This window comes from Fragaria vesca, linkage group LG2 (assembly GCF_000184155.1).
Source record: "Fragaria vesca subsp. vesca linkage group LG2, FraVesHawaii_1.0, whole genome shotgun sequence".
NCBI lineage: Eukaryota > Viridiplantae > Streptophyta > Magnoliopsida > Rosales > Rosaceae > Fragaria > Fragaria vesca.
Genome location: NC_020492.1, coordinates 15,171,777 through 15,190,948, shown reverse-complemented (window position 1 = coordinate 15,190,948; position 19,172 = coordinate 15,171,777). Strand labels below are relative to the sequence as shown.

Sequence of the window (19,172 nt, the reverse complement as noted above, 5' to 3'; positions counted from 1 at the left end):
TATATAAACATTGATCTCAGTTCAGAACATTAAGCTGCAATGTACAACATAATGATATAAGTTGGCACTTAAGAAATTGAGCTCCATACCAGTTGAGATTCCACAGCTGAGGACACAAACTTTGTCTAGAGGAGCTTTGGGGTTGATCTTGGCAAGGCAGCCAACATGAGTCACGGTGTACTCACTAAAAGTTGAAGTCCCAACAAAGTGGTATATAGGTTTTCCCTTAATCGAAAACCTTGATTCTCCATCACTAAGCATCACTCCTCTGTCTGTGTTTATCCTGAGCAGGTCACACATGTTACTCTCTTCTGATTTGCAGTGATCACACTCCTTACATTCCCCAGTGAACACCGGGAGCACATGATCACCCGCTTTGAGATCAGTCACCCCTTCACCAACACTCTCCACAATCCTGAATTTTAGCAAATTGAACACCACAGTAAACCCTCATTAGTTGTGATTGAAATGGACATAATTCAAGCATAATGTAAAATGTTCTGTATATTAAATTGATAATAGGTTGATAGAAATTTACATACCCTCCTGCTTCATGGCCATAGATCCTTGGAAATAAAGGGTTTTGTCCCTGCCATATAGAAAACCCAGTTTAGATTTGGTACGCTATATCTAGGAGAGAGGAAATTATTATTTGTAACTGGAACACACCATGTGTCCTATATTCCCATTTAATTTAGAGTAGTCTTTCTCCACCATATATTATCTTACACATATTAATTATGTGAATTATATTGAAATGAAAAACTAGATGAGTATTGTATCAAGTAAGAGATGAGTATTAAGAGATCAGGGTGTATTTAAAATTACTCTGAATCTAAAGTCTAAACTATACATTTTCAATATAGTTCACATCATTAATCACCCCGATTGACATGTAACGGAACATAACATGTTAGACTATATGACAAAGAGACATTGTTTCGTTCTTTTCGTTTGTCTTCCAAAATTAGGAAAATGGAAAAAAAGAATGTGTACCTTGGCTTCCCAGAAGTAGACGTCAGTATGGCACAAGGAGGTATAAAGAATCTTGACACGAACTTCATTAGCCTGAGGAGGTGCTACCTCTACTTCTTCAATCACTAATGGCTTCCCTGCTTCCCATGCCACAGCAGCTACACCAACAAAAGCAATTTAAACTCTGTACTTCATAAAACTAAGAACCAGAAATTGAAAGATCATACCCATATGAACTACTCCTACAGATAAAAAAACTCAAAAAGTTCTTATGATGATCATGATACCTCTGCAGCATATGACCTTTCCCTCAGTACTTGACATTCTTACTAAAAACCCAAGTAATGCAGCTAAGAACCTGAAATTGAAATTGTGAAAAAAGCTTTGTAGTTGCAGACAGACTTGTAAGAACAGAACCCTGTGTGATTTTGTTGTGGAAAATAAAGCTAACTTCTTTGGGTACGTATACCCCTAAAAAGGTTGGATTAAATTAATGGACTAATCATACTATTGTAATGCTTTATTGTAAAGTTTGTACTCGAATTAGATATTTCCACAATGGGTCCACAATTACAACATATAATACCAGAAGCAAAACCAAAACCAAAACCAAAAACCACTCATTGATTCCAGTTGTGGGAATTTAGTCCCTGGTTTTTACATGTTGGTTAAAATCATTGCTTGAATAGACTAAAGCAACCAATCAAAATTTTCCACGGATAGAAAAAAAAGTATCCAATCATTTTTGTTTTTCGGTGGATTTAAATTACTAGATGTTGTTCATGTTACCAAAAGAAGATGCTTACCGACATGGTTATTTTTCTTACCTATGTTTTTGTTTTCATATCTGAAAGCACGCTAGATTACATGTAATAATTCAATTTAAGGTACAACATGAACCGTCAATAAAAATTAGGTGGTGTTATTAATGCACTTATTTTTACTATTAATACACTCATTTTTGCTATTAACACATTCTGTCTATGATGAGAGTCAATCATGAAACAAATTTAAATGACAAACTTATAAATAAAAATAAAATGTGTGGATAGAAAAATAGATGAAGGTGTGTTAACAACAAAAAGAGGTGTGTTAACAGTAAAAAGATGTGTGTTAACAACAACATCCTAAAAATTAAGATACAAGAACATCTAATATCGCCAGCTCAGACAAAAACAACTCCTCCGATCCACCACCAACCGGGGAACTAATAACTGAAAACAGGTCGGCGGTAACCATTTCAAAAGGAGAAACCACTAATATCCGAGTTAGTTCTATTATAATTATGTTATGAGTAAAAAGTTTGGGAAGGTTTGCTGAAAATTAGTTATTAATTACACCTAAGCTAGCTTCTCATTCTCCAGCATGACACTATGACTATGTGATTGTTATCCATTTGCATTTTGCTCCATGATAAACACAGAATTGGATGCTTATACAACTGTTAAAGTCTAAAAGATGCTGTCACCACTGAGACAGGAAATGAGTTGGGTTAATTGGACGATTTGGATCTACTGGTCGACCTCGCAAATTTAAATCAAGTAGACAAGTCCTAGAGCAAAAGTCATGTTGCTTACAACTTATTATAAGCCCTCTTGTCAATAGGATAATTAAATAAATATGATTGGTTTTGTATATTAGGTTTTAACTGATTTTAGGGTATGAGATTTGAACAATAAATAAATGTCAACTATCATTTGGTTTAGTGACATAGTCTCTCCTTAATAAGTAGGATATTATAAGTTCGACTCACGAAGTTGTAATATTTAAGTTGTTTACCTAATTAAAAAAACAAGGAATAAGCGATCCAAATCGTTGATGGTTTTGGTTGAGGTGTTATTAATTTTATGATGTAGATTTTTAAAATGACAAAAATTTGTATTCAGACTAACCTTAATTAAGAGAATTAACAAATGACGTTTATTTTGTGAGAATTCAATCATTTGTATTCAGCCTATGAACAGTGTTTTTACTCTGTTCATTAAACAACAGTGAAAAGTTTTTTTTTTGTTTTTGTTTTTTTTTCTGAAATAGGTAATTTAGATTTTTCTAAATAGGCTCTCTCTCGGCAAAGATTGTTTTACCCTCCATTTTTGACTTTTCTTTTGCCTCCTGAATTTTACAAATCAAAACAATTGGAACATTTATATTTTGGGTAGAATACAAGACTAGATATTTTGTTATATAAAAGTTGTTTTTGTGATAGCTCTTATACATATGTGGAATATGCATAATATGGATACTACATAGGGCCAAGACGCGGGTATACTGACCTTTTTGCCCCTGTTATTTTTAAGAAATTAAATATTGTCATTAACCCTAGATATATAATCAGTATAACAACTGGGTATAATTTGCATGTATAATATTCTATGAAGTACATATCAGAAACATTTCTATCAATCAATTAACCCATTGACCAGCTTCATAACATTGTTTTTGGATAAAGTAATTTTAATGTCCATAGAAATTTCAAAATCATGGGAATTACAATTCCATGAATTTAAATCTTATTAATTGAGAATTCCAATGTTTGAATTTCATGATGTGTCCATAGAAATTTCAAAATCATGAGAATTACAATTTCATGAATTTAAATTCTATTAATTGAGAATTTCATTGTTTGGATTTTATGATGTAGAGTTTTAAAATGACAAGAATTTGTATTCAGACTAACCTTAGTTAAAGGAATTGACAAATAACGCTTATTTTGTGAAGAATTCAAGTCGGGAATTTAAGATCCCAAATTTCACGATTATTTTCCCGTAAAGATTGCTAATTCCACGGGATAAGTATACAAACGAGGGAAACCGTCCTAAGGAAGAAATTGAGAATTCTTTATTTTTGATTAAATTCTCAGGAATTCATCCCCATCCAAACATATCGTAAATGTATACACCGCGCCAAGGCGCGGGTATAATTCTAGTTTAAATCAAGTAGACAAGTCCGAGAGCAAAAGTCATGTTGCTTACAAATTATTATAAGCCCTCTTGTCAATAGGATAATTGAATAACTATGATTGGTTTTGTATATTAGGTTTTAACTGATTTTAGGGTATGAGATTTGAACAACAAATAAGTGTCAACTACCATTTGGTTTAGTGACATAGTCTCTCTTTAATAAGTAGGATGTTGTAAGTTCGACTCACGAAGTTGTAATATTTAAGTTGTTTACCTAATTAAAAAAAAAACAAGGAATAAGCGATCCAAATCATTGATGGTTTTGGTTGAGGTGTTACTTGATTTTGCTGGTTTTTAGAGAAGAACTATTCATTGACTGAGTTAAACAATACAAAAGAAAAGGAACTCCAAGTTTGGGACCATCCTTGTGATATGGTGCTAGTTTCGGCTTTTCTTTACGTTAAACAAGTATCTTATCCATTTTTTTATTAAGACAATTTATTTTTATTTACAAAGTAGCCATTTAAATAGTTTTCAAGATCGTCTCTCTCATCATAGGTATGATGTGTGAATAACATCACCCTAATAAACTTATTAACGTTATTTAAACAACAAAAACTTTTTGGTGGTGTGGTCCATTGATATCGTGTGCTCAATTTTTGGATCTAAATTCAATTGAACATGCTTCATCGTTCTCAACCCTTAGATCTAAATTCAAAAGCGAAAATTTTTTGTATGCACTAAGGTGCAAGTGAACCCAACATTTATTAGAAAATCTCAACCGTTAATATTTATACTTAACTTTTATTTAAAATAATTAAATAGTGTGATAAATGTTATGCCTAAATGTTATCCATTAATCTATTCATGTTAGTTTAAGTGCACCTTGGTGTTTTGAATCCTCTCTCATTAAAAGGTATATATTATTTATTTGTCTGAAATGAATGAGTATGTGAAATCACACACACTAATTCTTTTTCATAAACAAAAAAACCAACCGTTTACACATTTGACAAAAGTTATGTTAGAACATATAAAATCGATATAGATTACTCTTGATATTGCTTTTTGTAACTATCCTAGTGAGAGGTCATAGTGATCACCGACCGAAGCACCCAGCTCCATATTCTCGTGATAAGTTCTAGCTAAAATCAAGCATACATACTAGGAGAAGTCACAATAAGGTCATATCAACCATGTTCTTACTCTCTCCATGAGGATGCCCACAGTGCTTACAAGAAAAAAGAAGTTGTACTGTACGTGCCCCTATGAGGTGGGTGGATACACAATGGGAATAAGTAGGTTTTTGGTTGGGTTGTCTAGTGGTTAGCTTAGTGTCAAACTTCCCTTTGGCTTGATGAGGGCCATGCTATGTTGCACGGACATTTCACACCTCTAGAGTGTCGGAGTGTCTGACACGGCTACACGGTGACACAGCTCGACACGTATCCGACACGCCACAAAAATGTTGACTTTTTCGATACGTCCCGACATGTTGACCGATACGCCACCTCAGCCTCCGACACGCTACGTCATCAATTTTAATATATATATATATATATATATATATAAAAAAGAGAGATTTAGATGGATTATAGAATGATTGAAATTTTCTTGTCTATTAGGTGTTAGAGGGTTGTTGTGTTGCTAAATTGATGCCTAGTTTTTTTTACAACCTACATCGGAACTGCCCATTTGATTATCTTTAATGACTTGCATTTGATTCTCTTTAATGTTATTTTAATATGTTTATGCAATGGATTGAATTTAGACAAAAAAGAAAGGAAAAAGATTGAATTTAGAACATGATTTTGGTAATGTAATGAACGTATTTAATATTTTAGTACATTTTTAATGTATTGAAAATACATAATATATAATTCTATTTGTTGTGTCCAAGCAGTGTCGGAAACTTAGTTTTTAAGTTTTACCGTGTCGCCGTGTCATGTCGTCGTGTCCGTGCAACATAGGGGGCGGGTGTAGGCTCTTGCTCTAAGTGGTGAATGGTTGCTCTAGCAAATGCACCTATTTTGGATGGTTTGGACCAATTTTCAACCCGGGTTAATACACTATTCATTCAAATCAACCATTGGTCCTTAATTCGACAATACAACAACGAGATCAATCCGATGACCAATTACTATTTACAATTTATAAAACATGTTTTTTAAATGATAAATAATTATTATATTTCACTTTATTATTAAATTCAATAATTATTTTTTATACACAAAATGCTCATGTAATACATATAAATAAATTAAACTAGAATTACTGATTAATTGTTTTTTAAAGAAAGTAATTGTTCCCTTTAAATAGGGTCTGTCGGATCTTGATCTCAAAGGCCCATATTAAGGGCATGTTGAAATATTTTAATAAATAATCGGTGGGAACCCATGTGAAAGTTGTTGTCTGCAATTAATGGAGATGATTGTGGCCCCGTAGCAAAATCAATCCGGACTAAGACGTGGGTTAATTCTTACCCCAGCTCTTACCCCGACTAAATAGGTCCCATATGGGTCCCAGCTCTAACCCAGACCAATTTTATGCTGGTGGATGATGTTTTTAGCCCATATGATGATCTAACCCATGTAATTAACCCATTGCTGCATCTGCTCTAAGTTGGATGTAGATCGGAATGTACTAGGTCTTCTCGATCTTAATTCTCTACCTCAATCACCTTGCGTTGCGTTGATTGTCTTTGATTTTATTTGCTTCATTTCAACTAAGCTAATGCTCTTTAGAAAGACTGAGGCATGTTATTGCTTCGTTAGTCTGTTTTGGGGCTTTTGCCACTCGTGTAACATATATAAAAGAGAGAGTATTGTTGTGATGAATTTCAACGGGTGTCAACAGTTGGGTGACTTGTACATTGTCATTACTTATTAGGACTCAATTCGTTGTTGGCTTAAAGCTATGCACGTTTGTATTAGCATGTGTTGACGTGATCAGGAGATTTTGAGACGAGCCATCTAAATTGTGATTACCGATCTAAATTATTGTTTTTATTCGGTTAATTTGGCTTAACTAAGTTTCCAATTGTTGTGGTATTTCTTTTATAAAATTTTTAATTATACTTACAATTTATTGAAATAAAAGTCATTTTGTTAATTTTCTTGGAAAAGAAAAACTTAGGCTTTGTTTTCCTCGGGCAATAAATTTGAGAACTTATGTACACCATAGCCTCTTCCTTTTAGGGCATTTGGATTTAATTAAAAGACCTGGAAGACACGTAGCTTAATCCCAAGCAACAACAGCCCAGCACAGAAAAATAATTTCCATGTGGCAGTAGCTGAGAGAAAGAAAGGCGCCGCTGGAAGAGCCAAAACAGGTGAAGTAGTAGTGCCTGTAATTCTAAATACCAAAACTGGTTTCCACAGAGTCACAGTATTTCATTTGACAATCCTATTCTCCAAGGTTGTAATAACCTCTACACGAAATGGTATTCTCGTACATTCTTCGCTTAAAGCGGATTTGTTTGTCTCCCTCACTCCCTATAAATACTGCCACTAACCCCATTCCAGTTCCACATCCAAAACAAACAGTCTTTCAACTCTTACAAACACACACATCAAAATCTCAACCATGTTTGACACTGCTGGCAAGGTTATCAAGTGCAAAGGTAAACATTGATCTTAGGTTCTTGCTAAACCCTTCTGTTGATTCTGTTTTTGAACTTTCAAGTTTTGTTCTTTTGGTTTCTGATTATGGAAATTGGTATTTCTCATCATGTTGATTCTGGGGGGCATGGTTCATCGGAAATCTGATCATGCTACTCCACACCCTTTACTGGGTTCTCTGTTTCTGACTTTTAACGATCAGGGTTCTCTTCATTTTGATCCTTTTTTTTCTGTGACCCTCTGTTTACTTGTTAAACCCTTCACTTAAATTCCCTAATCTGAGATCAAATGAGATTTTTCACCCTTTGATCCTGTTAATAGTTTTTCCCGTTGGTGTATTTTTTGTATATGATTATGATTACAAATCTATTATTTGGTTTTCTGTACCTGATTAGTCATTCATTCTGTTCCTTATTAGAGGTGGTGGGAATCGTGATGATCACTCTGTGTTTTGGTTTTAGTCCGTCTTTTGGTCTTAGATTTGTAGCATTTTTGGGCTAAGTGGCTTCGATTTTGTATATGAACTTCTAGTGGCTTGGGGGCTTTCCCTGGTTTTGTAACCATTCCTTGTTTGGATTTTATGAAAATAGCAATGTTTGGAGTTCTCTGAACTTGGGTTGAAACACTATTTTTATTATCTGGCAATGCAGTTTTGTTTGTTTTCTTTTCTATAATTTGTAGTTAGTTCTATTGTGAAAACACTGATTTTAGTCATTCGACCAATTAATTGTTACAAATTAATAATGGCATTTATGGATTGTAGCTGCGGTTGCCTGGGAAGCTGGGAAGCCGCTGGTAATTGAGGAAGTGGAGGTGGCACCACCCCAGAAACATGAAGTCCGATTGAAGATCCTCTTCACTGCCCTGTGCCACACTGATGTATACTTCTGGGAAGCAAAGGTAAATCTTTAACTTAAAAGTCAGGTCCATCTTTGTTTGAACTAGGCACATTTGAACGGAATGCTCAGTATGAGTATTTACGAGTTTAGTTTCATATCTTGGAATCCATCAGTGAAGTTGTCCTGTTTTACAATTAATAACACGTCACTATCTATCTATTATCGTTGATGGATTTAATGCTTCTTTCATGATTGTAGCCTTGAAAATTATGATGTCATTTGTTGGAACTGAATCAATTCTGTTGTGTCACAGGGACAAAATCCACTGTTCCCTCGGATTTTAGGTCATGAAGCTGGAGGGTATGTGTATCTTGAAACTCGAAGCTATTTGTTACAGGAAAACTAAAGACTGCTTTAGTTCCCTTATATACAGTATATTTACTTTTTTCATGGGATATTTTGTTTAGAATTGTGGAAAGCGTAGGCGAGGGTGTAACTGAACTCCAACCGGGAGACCATGTCCTCCCAGTGTTCACTGGAGAGTGCAAGGAGTGCACACATTGTAAGTCAGAGGAAAGCAACATGTGTGATCTCCTAAGGATCAATACCGATAGGGGTACTATGCTTAGTGATGGCAAAACCAGGTTTTCCAAGGATGGAAAGCCAATTTATCACTTTGTTGGTACCTCTACATTCAGTGAATACACTGTTTCACATGTTGGTTCCATTGCGAAGATCAACCCTGCAGCACCTCTTGACAAAGTTTGTGTTCTTAGTTGTGGAATTTGTACAGGTGAGGCTGAACAAACTTATTACATAAAATTGTGGCAGTGGAACATATATCACTAGTTTCTTTACTTGTATTTCTTATTAATGAATATTTATATACGTGTCTAAAGGTTTCGGTGCCACTGTAAATGTTGCAAAGCCAAAAAAGGGTTCATCTGTTGCCATTTTCGGATTGGGTGCTGTTGGTCTTGCTGTAAGTCATTCTTATTTCTTCTCTATTCCAGTTCTTAAGCTAATTAAAACTATTGTGCTGATTTTTTTTTTGTTACAATCTAGGCTGCTGAAGGTGCAAGGGTTTCAGGGGCTTCAAGGATCATTGGAGTTGATCTCAACTCCAACCGATTTGAGGAAGGTATATACAATGCCTGCTCATGTTCATGAAATACTCTGCGCCATATCATATTAAAAGTATGTTCATTTACTGGTTTCTCTCCTTTCTGACAGCCAAGAAGTTTGGGGTGAATGAATTTGTGAATCCAAAAGATCATAAGAAACCTGTTCAGGAGGTCAGTACAGACAATTTTCTTTATGTTTGAATTACTTGCTAGTTAATTAGATAGCCCAGCATTTCCATTTGTCCCATTTCTCGGTTAGCCTACTCAGTTATCCTATTGCACATCAGAATGAGTATTTTGTGATTTCATTGCTCTGCACACTGCCACACTGTAAAAGAAACCCCACCCTATAAGACCTGTTGAGGACCTGACTTGAAATTTTTTATGTCTGCAACAATATATCTATGAGATTTATACTACTGGTTTTACTGAATCAAAATACATAATAACTCCTCATTTGGAATTAAAGTCCTGGTGGTTACTGTTTAACAGAAACTAACATTTGAGTTTTGACATAAAGGTGATAGCTGAGATGACTAATGGTGGAGTTGATAGGAGTGTCGAGTGCACTGGAAGCATCCAGGCTATGATCTCTGCCTTTGAATGTGTTCATGATGTAAGTTTTTACCTAACGCTTCAGTGTTCTTGTTGATCAGTTGCTCCTGAAGTCTGACATTGGTAACTTGTTCTCTTTTGTCCAAACTAGGGATGGGGGGTTGCTGTACTTGTTGGAGTGCCAAACAAAGATGATGCGTTCAAAACCCATCCGATGAACTTTTTGAACGAGAGGACTCTTAAGGGTACTTTTTATGGTAACTACAAGCCCCGCACTGACCTCCCTGGTGTTGTGGAGAAGTACATGAACAAGGTAATCGTATTTTACAGTTATGTCCTCCATTCTAGCAACCCGCTTCATGAAGGCTCTTATAAATGGAAAAACATTAATTTGATATGGGAATTATTTTGGTGTGCAGGAGCTGGAATTGGACAAATTCATCACTCACTCTGTTCCTTTCTCTGAGATCAACAAGGCATTCGACTACATGCTGGCAGGAGAAGGAATCCGGTGCATCATCCGCATGGAGCATTAGATCAGTTTCACTTTGCTTGTTCTTATCTTAATAAAAAGAGTTTATATATATCGTCTATGTGGTATGGAAAAGAATAAACTTTGGTTATGGAATTTCAAGACTTTACTAATTTGTTATAGTTGGAGATTTGCCCTTTTAAATGATATTGTTAATGTCTTAATGAGAAGTGTTTTGTTCTGCCTCATATTTCTTCTCTTCTCTCTACAATTTTGCTCCATGCATATTGCACTTCCCAATGGTGCCTTTTCATGGATCATCGGCGCTCCTAAGTTGAAGTCTTTCTTTGTGTAAGCAAATGAACACTACAATCTGGAACAAAATTGGTTTGAACTTTAAAGTAATAACTTTTATGTACTGAACAAAATCAGTCTTCAACTTCCGACAATATTGTATGGCTAACTAACCCTGTCCCTCTGCCTAAAACCCTAAACTCCCCTTCTATCATGGCATCCTCCCCCATCCGAACTTTAACAAACTCAATTTTGATGGTTTGGTGCATCCTTCATTAAAAGCAGTTGCAGGGTTTGTTGCAAGACTTTCGGACATCCAGTTCTTGATGCTGCCAATAACCTTAGTTATGCAAATGTTCTAGTTGTTGAAGCACAAGCCCTTCGAGACGGTTTAATCCAGTTGTAACACCAACTCAACCCATTCTTGTGGAAGGCGATTCAAAGACTTAAATAGATGTTCTTGGTTGTTCAGAATGCCCGTGGTGGATTAGTCTCTTAGTCCATGATATCCAAACCATTGCCTGTACCTTTGAAGTTGTTTCTTTTTGCCACGTCTGGAGGGAGACTAATTTCTTAGCAGATGCTTTAGCAAATGTTGGCCACACTGCCTCTAGTTCTTCTTTTTGGTTGTATCAGTTGCTCTCTCAGGCACAATCAGTTTACCTGTTTGATTTGTTAGGAGCTGGTTGTGTATTCGAGACTTCTCGTTGTAATTGTTTTATTTCTTAATAAGAACAAAAAAACATCTTACTTGTATGTTAGTAGCTTGCATTGGATTTATAATTTCAATTGAAGGTGGCCGGGTTTTCCAACCTCCATGTCCCCCCACAATTAGTAGCTTGCCAACAGGTTTTGGTGGCCTTAGGCGACACATTTACACCCACCCAAAGAGATGGCGGTAGTTTGCAACATCACCGTGACGTCCTTTTCATGATACCACCCCAAGTATTCCTCTTTTAGAATGCCGATCTTCCTTAGAGCAAGTCCACTCTCTGGGTCTTCGTTGGGAAGGCCTGGGTCATGTGTGAGACCTGGGTCGTCACGTGACAGGGATTTTGGGCTGCAGTTTTTATCCACGATTTATGTTTCTGGGTCACCACGTGACAGTGACTGTTTATTGAATTTTATATTAGGTATTTTGAATGTGAATGATGATTTTATATATTAATAAAATTATGATTAAATAAACAAAATGACATATTTGATGAAGTATAAAGTGTATAGACAAAGAGATAGCAAGAGAATCATCATCTTATTCATTGATATGAGTCCTTTATATAGGGAATTACACAATACCAATATGGTAAGAATATGAATACATAGATCTAGTCTAACTACATATCCTATTGGCATAAGGCCAAGACACACATAAAGAATATCTAGAAAGATATAGAATATCCTAGAACACTCCCCCTTGTGCCGCGCGTTGATATGCCGATGGTGCTGATCTGCTGCCTCGTCAAAAACCTCGTCAAGTCACAAAAACCATGTGGGAGAAAAACTGAACCTTGATCGTAGGAGAAAAAGAGTACAACGCACCATTCACATTTGATAGTGACACGTATGTATGTGCTAGACTCCACCTGAAGTTCACACCTCCCCCTGATCTTTACATCAATCATAGGGCTCTTCCTGATTTTTACTAATCACGAAAGTTTCAACAACTTAGCATGTCAATGCTCTTTAACATGTCTGTGGCATTGGGCAATGATTAACTAAATCATGCCGTATTGTCCTCAAATGATCTTTTACATTTAGATCTTGAGGAGAAGGCCGCTTGTGAACTCAAAACATAAGTTCGTGCAGGAAATCAGATTTCAGCGCAGCATGACCTTCAGTTACTAGAACAGTCGTAACTTCCTCTAGGAAATACATATGAACGAACCGTAAATGGTTTTGGAAACTAGACTCATTTAGCTTTCCAACCGTATATTAAACACGTTCTGGTTCGTCAGGAGCTATTCACAAAGTCCCGTCGAAGTTGACTGTTTTGCCAAAATCAGATTCTCGGACAGATTCGTCCTACTTTACAAAAACGGCCATAACTCACTCAATATGATAGGTATGATCAAGTGGTTGGTGTCCCTGGAAAGTAGACACATAGATCTTTCCAATGGTACCAATTTCACCATTTTCCAGTGAGTGAGATTTCCTGTAGATCCCGTGGAAGTTGACCTACAAAACTTGGCAGATTCTGATTTCGCTTTTGATGTGTCTTTCTTATGTAGGGATAGAATAAGCCTCAACCTTTCATACCATTAAGTATTGAAAAAGGAGTTACTGCCATTACATTGACGTTGCGTGGGCGCATAGCTACACTTAGCTTTACAACTTTTCATGACGAATGAGATGTCAAGTCTTTCGTATTGTGTTGAGTACATTGATGCGTCTTATTGCACTTAGATGGGAACTTCATCTCTTAACACATATTTGTCATCTTGCTTTAGACAAAATAACAGATCTCTCATTAGAGCAAAGATCTTGACTAATCATGGGAGTATACGTAGGCTTCACTAGTTATAGAGTGCCTAAGCCGATTGATAGAAATCATCATCAATATAGTCATCGAGTGCCTTATCGAGACTGTGTCTTCCCAAGATCTTTTTCTTCAGATGTTGATACATATTAGCATCTCTTGATCCATCAAGAGTCCATGTAAATCCGAAATGAACACGCAAAGGCATAATTCACCGTATCCCTTCCAAATCAAGTAGAGTCCATGTGCATTTCAATACATTTAGCAAATGCATGCTCCTGTGGTTTGGAGCCACTTGATTCGGATGAATGAAGTCCGTTTAAGACCTTCATGTATATCTCTGATTCCATAGAGATGTTATTATGACCACATTCATAGGCTGCATGTTCAATTATTCAGAAACTACTAAACTGACAAAGTAGTGGAGTTCAATGATATCCATTACGAGAGCATATCTCATCGTAGTCGATCTCAGTGCGTGTTCGTGAGAGACCCGCGCCATAAGGTGAGTCTGAGCTCTTGTTCTCACTACGCTATCTAACAAAGGTATAATTGATAGGGTTTAGCTTACGGTGTCGGCATCACCTGCCCTAGGACCTATCTCTTTGTTAATGCTGGATCGCATCTTTCCATTAGGCCAATCAACTATGTTGATATCCATCAACGAAAGGTGGTTCGATAGTAGACTCATTATCCCACGTCCTCATGTACACTAGTGTAATACTTGTAGAGATCTCTATATGGATTGGATTTGACATTGAGGCGTCCCCCAACGATAATCACAATTCAGACTTCATGAGACGGATTTGAGTATCACTGATCAACCGATCAGGTTATGCCAAGCTCGCTTTCTTCCTAGTGCGAGAATATATCGAACCTAAGGGCCTCCCTCCTTTTGGGGAGCCACACGGCCTTGTGACACCAATTTTGCCACTATATGGCGTCACTATATCACCATCCATGGTGATGGCGTTAAGACCAACACCTTTTGGTCGCGCCATGTCCTCTTGATGGGACATCAATCTTTGCAGACATATTTGCAGCATGTGATCTCGTCACTTTAATACTTTAAGCGTTTGAGATCAAGATGAGACTTAGTGGGGACAAACCATGACAATTCACGTTGTTCCACTTGAACACTTGTGTTCTTATCTCCCCCTAACGGCGGGAATATTGTCTCATCAAAGTGACCATCCGCAATATAGCGGTGAAAGAGATCGCCTGGCAAGGTTTCTACATATGCAGATTATAGGTGGAGGTTCACATCCAACCTAAACACTTATTCATCTCAAATGACCCATCATTGTGCACAGTGGCAGTGCGATTTGGCACCTAGAATAAACATCTAGCTAAGCTCAAGGATTGGAGATCCGTTTCAATCCTGTCGAGCTCAAGGATTGCAATTTTGTGTCAATCCTGGTACACAGTCACGAGCTGTAGTACAACAATATTCAATGATGGTGGGTCGTAGATGAATAGTAAAGCTGCATGCAAATATTGCATAGGCTCAAGACGCAATAGAAATATTGGTGCGCATCAATAATATTCGAGCGACAAGCTAAAGTTGCTTGGTCGTAGCCTCGGTGAGACAGTATTGCGTGTGAACATGCGGTACAGGACACTTCAACTTACATCCCGATAAACTTCTTTAAAGAATAGGTAGTGAGCCCGTAGAAGTATAAGCAGCATAAACAGTAGATAATAATGAAACACGTGACCAGTGTGTTAACACTTTAACCAACACCATAAAGCATAAAAAAGTGTCCGCAAATTGGTTGTATCTATCTACATAGTTTGATGTAAGAATAGAATGTTCACTTTTGTGTTATTTAACGTAGGAGGGTCTCACTCCTAATTTAGCTAAAAAATAGGCTTTCAAAACGAGCAATGAGCATTGCAGGGGGCCAATGCGACATCGAGGAAATGCCGGTACACCTCAATTGCTTGAGGAATTGACCGGACGACCTCCAGGAAGTTGGAGTCGTGTTCGGGTGACGTCAATGTCCCCCGGGTCACCACCATGCTTCATGGTGATGCTAGATCTCGAATGTCTTCGTTTTGAGCGGAAGAATGGATGTCCATGAGAATTTCTCAAAATTTGGACCATTATATCTCTTCCAGGTTGACCAATTTGGTCAAACCAAAGCCTATATGAGTCGGTGTCCCAAATATCATGTTTAGCGACAACATGAGATTCGATATTCGAATCGTAGTGATATACAGTCCACTAGATTGACTCATGAATTTCTCCAAGATGCGCTTCAGTCCGCATTTATGAGAAGGTATACACAAAAGAATTCTTATTTATTCTCACAATGTGTTTTCAAATGAAAACTATTAGCAGGAATGTCTTTAAAGCTCAATATGGTTCGGTTGCCTCTCAATGCATAGAGGGTATCTGTGACATTGATCATGGTGCCATGAGGCATCAAGATTCAAGCTAAACCGCGTCTCTGAATGACCGGTATGATTCAATCATTATAGTCACAGAAGATTTACAAAAGCACAAAATCCAAAGATAGTTGCCGGTTCCTTAGAATGTTGTGGATAGTTCCACTATCTGCGAGGCACTCAATGTATCTATGAGACAAATCTACAAAATAGAGTATATAGGAGAGTAAATAGTTCCACTTGAACCATTTAGAAGGATTGAAAGAAGCTACAAAAAGCTGCAATCCCGAGAGTGCATAAAAATTTCCGTGCAGAATAACCTTTGCGCACTAAAACAGCCATAACTTCTTCGTTAAAATAGATATGGACGAATCGCAAAATGTTCTGAAAACTAGACTCGTAGAGCTTTCCAATGATATAAAGCTCACTGTCTAGTTCGTCCGGATCTGTTCACAAAGCTCAAACGAAGTTGACTGTCCAGAAGGGACAGCAACAGATTGCTGTTTTTCGTAGAATTGGCATGTGCGAAGCTGTGAAGCTTGCAGGTGGTGTGTAGGCTTTTGCCTTAGCCAAAAATAATGTGTGTATGATCAAAACCAAGTTCTTTCGGTCGTTCTAAGGTCGTAAACTCCATGACTAGTTAGCAAAAGCTTCCTGACATGAACATAAACCAACTCAGAGGACCTAGAGGATTCGATCATGATGATAATTTTCCGGTTTTGATAAGTCTTCAACGTCTTTTGCAAGACGGCAATTGGTTTAATAGCGTAGGGGGATCTAAAATCAAAAGCTTTCGGTAACTCCAAGTTAGTATGACCACACATGTCCGTGGAGGGTCGGTAGTGCGAGGCACACTTGAAACCACTATCTCCTTAATTTCAGACAATTCTAAGACATCACACTGAGCTTGGATGAGCCTAGTTGAACAATTGATGATGGAAAATCTGCTAAAAGGTAGAAGATTTAACCGGAAACACGTTAGCGATCATTCTTGAGGATGCAAGGCCGTGCGTCATCTTCACTTGGAAGAGACCAAAACGGCACAATCTAACCATGTAGATTGTAAATATGCCATGCTTCTAAGGACGATGTAAAAATGTACATCTTGTTTGTAAATCAATACGAACCATAAGAGGAGAATAGTTTCATAACTTCGAAAAAAATTCTCAAGGCATTCGTTATTGCTAATGTGAGTACATCGAGATCTTAAATAGACGAAGGACGTTAATACAACGCCTTAGTACATATAGCTTGGAACGAAAATCAATGTCTAGTCGATGACGTCAAAGTCATGGGTAGCTAGAGCAGAATCCGAATCTTTGAAATTCGCGATCATGAGGATGACGTTCTTGTCCTCATATTGATTTTCCATACCTTTTTGTATGCATTCACAATTTGAAAGAGCTGGACAATCTTGAACCAATGATTCGAAGATCCACAACGGTTGGATTGTCATGAGCTGACGTGAGTAGTTTTGACAAAATGGTATCTAGACCGGGAGTGTCGCTATTAGAGCCGGCGACACCTCCCCCTCTTTTCTAGACATCGGTACGACGTTTTCTGCCGTTGCCATGACCCATATTGTTGTCCCCATATTAGGGGATAATCCTAAATAAGTTTATCACATTAGCGTATGTATACAATTCCCGTTTATATGATCAAAATCAAGTCTCGTTGGTAATTCCAAACCAACTTGGAGGACCTAGAGAACTTGATGATGATCGAATCCGCTAAAGGTTATGGATCATGATGCCACAAAAGATCATTGACAATATGTAATCAATTAAGGTGGTAAGCAATCCACTTGACTAATAACTCAACAAGTAGAGTTATATGGACGTTTCAAGAAACGCTCCATGAGTGCATTCCACAGTACTTTGTGGTCATTACTTTTTGCACAGATTGCCATTGAAGGCTTGTCGATGTGGCGCGTCAAAGACTTTGAGCGCATAAGATGTGAAATCTCGGCATCTAGGCTTGTTAGCCTAGGGGTCAAAATATGTGGTTTAATCCTTTCCAGTGAAAGGTTCCACAGATACCAAGCGAAGATTCGCCTTAGGTATCGAGTACGTCAAAACTCAATGAGCAGAATGTTTCGTTGCTTTTGCATACAAAACCAAGCTGTTATGAGACTCAATAGAGGTCACAAACAATGCTTTTAATGGTTTGTCCTTCGGATTGATCATACACAATCCGGAAAAGCCGCGAATTGATCAAACACAATTCAGAAAAGGCCTCGGATTGATCAAACACAATCCGGAGAAATGTCGGGGTTGATCATACACAACCTAAACAAGGAAGTAAGAGTGATCAAACACACTCTTGACCCGCGAATAAAATTCCGGGATTTTTGGTACTTGCACACACAAAATCCCAAGCATAGAATGGAGATGGAGAAGGGAGAAAATGATTTTATCCTCCCCGAGTTATTGAACTTGGAAAAGTTTAGGGTTTCATAACATACATTTCTGGCTTTTCTTGGAAGACGAGCAATCTTGAAATCTTTGGTTTCTAGAGGCTGCCGAGAGGAGAAACAATGTTTCGCCTACTTCTACTTCGAATTTGGGGTTGATTGACAGGAGCAGCTCTGGATGGGGAAGCTGCTGTCAAAAATTCAGGTTGATCGGAGCAAGGGAAGGTGGTGAACCGGTGGTCGGTAGCGGCGGTGGTCTGGAATCTTCCGGCGGCCGGTTCGGAGACTTTCCAGCCGGTTCTCAGGGTGAGGCCGGCGGCGTTGGATCCGGGGTGGAGAGAGCTTTCTGGGGATATAAAATTCCGGCAGAGGGCAGTTGGAATTTTGGTCGGAAATCGGGAAAAACAAGGCTGCCCGATTTTAGGGTTTGGAAAACAAATGGTAGGCTATTGGCTCTAGGGTTGGAACAAAGTGCATGATAACGTGATGAAGTATAAAATGTATAGACAAAGAGATAGCAAGAGAATCATCATCTTATTCATTGATATGAGCCCTTTATATAGGGAATTACACAATACCAATATGGTAAGGATATGAATACATAGATCTAGTCTAACTACATATCCTATTGGCATAAAGCCAAGACACACATAAAGAATATCTAGAAAGATACAGAATATCCTAGAACAATATTGAAATTAAAATATTTATTTCATGACTTAAATTGACAGGTCAAGCCTAAAAAAACAAAATATAATTATTTAAAAATAACACAAACATAACATAAAGTGATAAAACAAAAACAAAAATCGTAATCTAGATATCCATGTTGCCTTACACTTCTCATAAATGCTCGATAAGATCTTCTTGAAGGTTTGAGTGATCGTACCGATTCCTAATTTCATCGTACTGCTCCATGAAACCTTCAAAAGTATGAGCATCTCTACCAACTTCCTCAAAGTCTTGCCCGGTAGGTCCATCCCAAACTTCTGCTATCCTCGGCCTCATATTGTTGTCCTCTTCTTCGTCAGACTCTAAATCCTCATCGCTATCTTCAGAGCGTTCGTCCTCAACTATCATGTTGTGTAAGATAATACAAGCCAACATGATGTA

General features: G+C 37.5%; 2 protein-coding genes across 2 annotated transcripts in view; one reads left to right on the top strand and one right to left on the bottom strand.

Annotated features, from left to right (window-relative positions):
• LOC101311341 (alcohol dehydrogenase-like) overlaps positions 1 to 1,524 on the bottom strand; it is a 3,112-nt gene extending 1,588 nt beyond the window's left edge. The window contains exons 1-4 of the mRNA XM_004290520.1: positions 1,263 to 1,524; positions 997 to 1,133; positions 543 to 589; positions 90 to 415 (exon numbers count right to left, since the gene is read on the bottom strand). Of these exons, the coding sequence (XP_004290568.1) occupies positions 90 to 415; positions 543 to 589; positions 997 to 1,133; positions 1,263 to 1,299 (547 nt within the window). The 5' untranslated portion in view covers positions 1,300 to 1,524. The remainder of the gene's footprint in view (positions 1 to 89; positions 416 to 542; positions 590 to 996; positions 1,134 to 1,262) is intronic.
• A 5,829-nt stretch (positions 1,525 to 7,353) lies between these two features.
• Positions 7,354 to 10,732, top strand: LOC101311060 (alcohol dehydrogenase 1-like). The gene is made up of 10 exons (XM_004290519.1): positions 7,354 to 7,497; positions 8,259 to 8,395; positions 8,648 to 8,694; positions 8,802 to 9,127; positions 9,234 to 9,316; positions 9,400 to 9,475; positions 9,568 to 9,629; positions 9,979 to 10,074; positions 10,165 to 10,326; positions 10,433 to 10,732. The coding sequence occupies exons 1-10, from the start codon at positions 7,461 to 7,463 to the stop codon at positions 10,547 to 10,549; spliced, it is 1,143 nt and encodes a 380-aa protein (XP_004290567.1). The 5' UTR covers positions 7,354 to 7,460; the 3' UTR covers positions 10,550 to 10,732.
• Positions 10,733 to 19,172: the final 8,440 nt, after the last annotated feature.